Source organism: Nomascus leucogenys, chromosome 19 (assembly GCF_006542625.1).
Source record: "Nomascus leucogenys isolate Asia chromosome 19, Asia_NLE_v1, whole genome shotgun sequence".
In the NCBI taxonomy this organism is placed as follows: Eukaryota; Metazoa; Chordata; class Mammalia; order Primates; family Hylobatidae; genus Nomascus; species Nomascus leucogenys.
The window spans coordinates 54,743,645-54,749,644 of NC_044399.1; the positions used below are offsets into that span (position 1 = coordinate 54,743,645).

The window sequence follows — 6,000 nt, forward strand, 5'->3', positions numbered from 1 at the left end:
CTCCAGCTTGGGTAAGAGAGTGAAACACTGTCTCTAAAATAAATTAAATAATTATTTTTATATATTTAATATATCCAACTGAAAAATAAAAATGTTTAGGAGGATTTAAGTATAATAGATATATTCATATATGTGATACTCAAAGAATTAAGTCACCAGCCTGAGACCTGAGGTCTGAATTCTATTTCTTCCGCTTATTCCTCACATGGAACTGCTATTTCTTCAAATCTAAGAGCTCAGGGTCTTTTATTTTTCATGCCTAGGTTTTCCTTAATTTCTCCTTTTATCCTACCTCCCAACTCCCATCAACCCAAGTGTTAACTAAAATTTCCTTGTGGTCGGGCACAGCAGCTCACACCTGTAATCCCAGCACTTTGGGAGGCCAAGGAGGGCGGTTCACTTGAGGTCAGCAGTTCGAAACCAGCCTGGCCAACATGGTGGAACCCCATCTCTACTAAAAATACAAAAATTAGCTCGGCGTGGTGGTGTACACCTGTAATCCCAGCTCGGGAGGCTGAGGTAGGAGAATCGCTTGAATCCGGGAGGCAGAGGTTGCAGTGAGCCAAGATCATACCACTGCACTCCAGCCTGGGCAACTGAGCGAGACGCCGTCTCAAAAATAAATAGATAAATAAAATTTCCTTGCATGTTCTGACTTTCTCTTCCTAAATAAAACAATTAAAACAGTTTTTTTTGTTTTTTTTGTTTTTTGAGACAGAGTCTCACTCCTGTCACCCAGTTTGGAGTGCAGCTGCATGATCTTGGCTCATTGCAGCCTGAACAACCTGAGCTCAAGTGATCCTCCTACCTCGGCCCCCCAAGTAGCTGGGACTACAGACATGTGCCACTGTGCCTAGCTAATTTTTGTATTTTTCACAGAGACAGGGTTTCACTATGTTGCCCAGGCTGGTCTCAAACTCCTGGCTCAAGCGATCCACCCACCTCGGCCTCCCAAAGTGCTGGAATTACAGGCATGAGCCACCGTGCCCAGCAAAAAATGATCTACTTTTCTTTTTCAAGACAGAGTCTTGCTCTGCCGCCCAGGCTGAAGTGTAATGGCATGATCTCGGCTCACTGCAACCTCCACCTTCCAGGTTCAAGCAATTCTCCTGCCTCAGCCTCCCGAGTAGCTGGGACTACAGGCATGTGTCACCATGCCCGGCTAATTTTTGTATTCTTAGTACAGACAGGATTTCACCTTGTTGGCCAGGATGGTCTCAAACTCTTGATCTCACGATCCACCCGCCTCGGCCTCCCAAAGTGTTGGGATTACAGGCGTGAGCCACTGTGACCGGCCCAAAAAATGATCTACTCTTAAACCTGCTCCTCTATTCTAAAACTTTGCAACCGTTTTCATTCTCCCAAAGGGATCCTGGATGTCCTTAAGAGGTGATAAAGAATGGAGCTTGCTGGGCGGGCGCAGTGGCTGACACCTGTAATTCAAGCACTTGGAAGGTTGAGGCAGGCAGATCACCTGAGGTCAGGAGTTCGTGACCAGTCTGGCCAACATGGTGAAACACCGTCTCTACTAAAAATGCAAAAAATTAGCCAGCCGTGGTAGGGCGCACCTGTGGTTCCAGCTACTCGGGAGACTGAGGCAGGAGAATCGCCTACGTCTGGGAGGCAGACGTTGCAGTAAGCTGATATCACGCCACTGCACTCCAGTCTGGGTGTCAGAGGCAGACTCCGTCTCAAAAAAAAAAAAAAAAAAAGAATGGAGCAGTTAACAAAAAATTTCCTTCTACAAACACATAGTATTCTTAAATGTTAACTCCCTCCTTGACCTCTCTTAACCATCACTCTTTCCTTACTGTCCAAAACAACGAATACCTGCCTCTTTCCTTATATCCTACTTCCCACTCCCAGGCCCCACAAAGGAAATAGGTTTCAACAAGATTGAAATTCTAGAACAGTTTTTGGAGTTGGTAGTAGAGAGAGACACTATGAATGAAGTGCAGATTGCTCCTGTTTTCACTAATGGACAATGCAAGTAAGTATCTAATTGAGGTGTGGTAGAAAAGTAGGTGTTTTTAGCAGAGGGAGAAGCAAGATCTCAGCATACTGGAAGTAAGGATAAAAGGGGAAAACTGTAAAAGTTAGACTTCTCCTAATTTCACTTATTTTCCATAAAAAAATTTCATTATTAGCATAGGTTTGGAATGACCTGCTTTACCTTTTGAGCCTCATTTTCTTCTCTAAAATGCTGATACCAATAATACCTTCATCTCACAGAGTTATTGTGAGGATTAAATAACACTTTTCATGGTCTGGGATGGTTGCTATTTTTTTTAAAAAAGAAAAAAGATAACACATGCAAAGCTAATAGCACAATGCCTGGCACATATAATAAAAAATGTTAGCTTAAGGCCAAGCGCGGTGGCTCATGCCTGTAATACCAGCACTTTGGGAGGCCGAGGCGAGCCGATCACGAGGTCAGGAGATGCAGACCATCCTGGCCAACATGGTGAAATCCCGACTCTACTAAAAATACAAAAATTTGCCGGGCGTGGTGGTGAGTGCCTGTAATCCCAGCTACTCGGGAGGCTGAGGCAGGAGAATCGCTTGAACCAGGGAGTCGGAGGTTGCAGTGAGCCGAGATTGCACCATTGCACTCCAGCCCAGGCAACAGGGCGAGACTCCGTCTCAAAAAAAAAAAAAAAAAAGTGAGCTTAAAAGAAACCCGAAAGATGAAGTATCCTTGCTTTCATTCAGAAACATACACAGTTGTTTTAGGTTTTATTGTAAAGTGGTATGTTTAAGTTTATGCAATTCATTCATCAAACATTTCAACTTGGAAATTAAAGGCTACTTTGGAATACTGCTTTAATTAAAATCAAAGCAACCGGGGGAAAAGTTTTATGCTAAATATAACTTCATTGAAAAAGTATTCAGGAATCGTTGTACTGATAAAATGATTATCTTGATTAAAATGATGCAAATTCAACTGCAGTCATATGCAGCTATTTCTTTCAAAATTGTCACCATTTGTTCTTTTTTTCTGACACTACAGTACTCTGCTTTCATTAAAAGCCAGTAATAAGGCACTGCTTCTTCAATATCAAAACCTTTTGGAAACCTTGGTTCAGAGGAAGCTGCACACTCTTCACAGTGCTAGAAAGGATCGGTGTGGTCACTCTAGGACAAATGTCACTGCCATCAACACGTCTGGGTGTCTCACAGTGACTTGGGTCATGCAGAAGTGTGGGGGAAGGCCGGTGTCTGAAACAAAGTCGACAGCTAGGGTGCCCTGAAAGGGGAGAGGCTTTGAGAATACTAGAAGGTGAGGCTCTGACCTACGGGAAAGCAGTCTCCCGGGGCATACCAATTCCGGGGGTGCACCATCCCCTCCCGCAGGAAAAGGACGCAGGTGTTGCCCTTCCCCGGCGACCCCACCGCCTTCTTCCCGGCGCCGCCGCCCCCTCCCCCAGCCCCCTAGTTACCTTTCTCATCCTCATCAATGCGCAGGGCAATGGAGATGTACTCGAAGGCCTGTTTGTGGAAGACTCGGACGCGCTCGGCCTCGCCGCCCGGCACCGGCGCCGGGGCCGAGGCCGAGGCCGGTGCTGGCGCGGCCCCGGAGCTCCTCTTGGCTGCCATGAGGGCGCGGGAGAAGCGCTGGCAGAGCCACACGAAGAGGAGCCCCAGGTGGAAGGCGACCAAACGCAGCAGCGCGAAGCCTACAAACAGCGGGTAGGAGAAATAGTACAGGTTCCGCTTATGCGGCGACTCGGGCGGAGGGGCCGGCCCGGCGGCGGGAGGGGCGGGGGCCAGGCAAGGGGGCGGAGGCCTGGGAGGCACCGGGTTGCTGGCGCCACCGGAGCCTTTCTTCTTCCCTCGTCCACCCGGAGAATTCATTCACAGCTCTCACTGCCGCCGCCGCCATAACCCGCCTCCCGCTGACCGACGGGAACCAAGCGACGGCGGCAGCCACTGCTACGGCGGGGGCCACAGACCCCCGTGTGCCCGCCGGTCTCAGGAGCTCCGCACCGCCGCACGCTGCCCGCCGGCCCCGCCCCTTTCTCCTTCCTCGGCCAGGAGCACAACCCCTTCTCCTGCAGTCGGTGGCTCCGGCCCCTCCCTTCCTGCCGCTGCCCTCTCCGCCGCCTGGTGGCTCCCAACGGCGGCCGCGCACGCGCACGTCTTCCCGTATTTTTCTCCGGCGCGCGCGCGCTCGGTGCGTCTTTGTTGACCGGGGCTCCTGTACGCGTGTGCGGCGCCCGCCTCTCAGCCTTCCCCCCTCAACTACAGTTCCCAATGTGCAGTTCGGCTCACGTCGGCAGCCCTGGAGAGCTCCTGCCAGGAAGCCTTGATAATCGATCCACGGAAGGGGGAATTGCGGCTTGGGGTCGGTCTGCTGGTTCGCTAGGCTCCTGTCTCAGTGTCATCGTTTTCTTAGATTTCTTTCATCTTTTTCTGCCAGGCGACCTAAGTCTTCTCCGAAGGATAATTGGCCCATCTCAGAAGCAATGGATATCAATCTGGGAATTAAATTAGCCAGGCGTGGGGGCGCGCGCCTGTAGTCCCAGCTAGTTGGAAGGCTGAGGCCTGAGAATTGCTTGAACTCGGGAGGCAGAGGCTGCAAGTGAGCTGAGATCGCGCCACTGCACTCCAGCCTGGGCGACAGAGCGAGACTCCGTGTCCAGAAAAAATAAAATAAAAATTTAAAATCTGGGAATTATTTGAGAGGAAAGCAATTGTGAAGATAGAAACTTCAGGTCACTGCAAACAACAGCAACAAAAATGTTAGCTCAGTGTGATGAGATCAACGAACCCAGGGGTTTAACTAAATTAGTGCATATTTAGATGTCTAATATGAAAGATAATTTATTTGAATAAGGGAAATCTTAGGTTTTGCATAGTAACCATCCCATAGTTTACTGAAGAATCTACACTTTTTTTTTTTTTAATCTACTCAGCATCCCTTCCTTTGGGAAACTACCTGCTTGTCTCTGCTCCCTGTATTCTAATGAGCTGCAAGCAAAGAACCCAGGCCGCAAAGGTGGAAGCAAACACTAGGTCAGTCAGACTCTCCTGGGACCTGGAATCTTGGCTGGAGACCTACCGAATAGAAAGTAACTGGAATCGAGTGCTCTTAAGAGCGGGTTTATCAATGCATCACATTGAGCTCCCCCAGAGCTGCTGGGTTCCTGACTGGTCACTTGGTTATGTAACCTATCCAATACACTAATCAGTCTGTTTCTCTATTTCTCTCTTCCTCTCTCCTTTCCCCCTTCCTTCCTTTCGTCTTTTCCTCTCTCTCCCTCTCTCTCTATCTCCACATCTTTTTTCTCTTCTCTTTCTCTATCTCCACATCTTTTTTCTCTTCTCTTTCTCTTTTTACTTGAGTTAGCCATAATTATTTCTTGTTTCCTAAAACTAAGGAAGCCTAACTGATACAAAGACTCCGTTATTTACAATGTGAGGTTTACAAATGCCCCATGAGAGCTTCCAGCTTCCAAGAATCTCCACATTCTGCAACAGCTTTATTTTTTTATTTTTTGGACAGGGTTTCGTTTCACCCTATTGCCCAGGCTGGAGTGCAGTGGCGCAAACAACATGACTCACTGCAACCTCCACCTCCCTGGCTCAGGTGATCCTTCTACCTCAGCCTCCCGAGTAGCTGGGATCACAGGCACACGCCACTGGGCCCAACTAATTTTTATAGAGCCAGGGCTTCACCATGTTGCCCAGGCTGGTCTCCAACGCCTGGGCTCAAGCAATCCGCCTGCCTCAGCCTTCCAAAGTGCTGGGATTACAGGCATGAGCCACCCCATCGCGCCCCCAGCTAATTTTTTTACTTTTTTGTTGAGACAGGGTCTTGCTGTGTTTCCCAGGTTGGTCTTGAATTCCTGGGCTAAAGCAGTCTGCCCACCTCGGCCTCCCAAAGTGCTGGGATTACAGGCATGAGCCACAGCACCAGCCAATTTTACTTAATTATTCCCCGCCAATAGTGCCCTACAAATGTCACAGGCTATTGCAAAAATGACCTACTCCCTGTTT

General features: G+C 48.7%; 1 protein-coding gene across 4 annotated transcripts in view; it reads right to left on the minus strand.

Annotated features, from left to right (window-relative positions):
• SPAST (spastin) overlaps positions 1-4,132 on the minus strand; it is a 90,569-nt gene extending 86,437 nt beyond the window's left edge. For all 4 annotated transcript variants that reach the window (XM_030800079.1, XM_030800078.1, XM_003262711.3 and 1 more), the window contains exon 1: positions 3,441-4,132. In XM_030800079.1, coding sequence (XP_030655939.1) covers positions 3,441-3,855 — 415 coding nt within the window. In that variant the 5' untranslated portion in view covers positions 3,856-4,132. The remainder of the gene's footprint in view (positions 1-3,440) is intronic.
• Between the last annotated feature and the right edge of the window lie 1,868 nt (positions 4,133-6,000).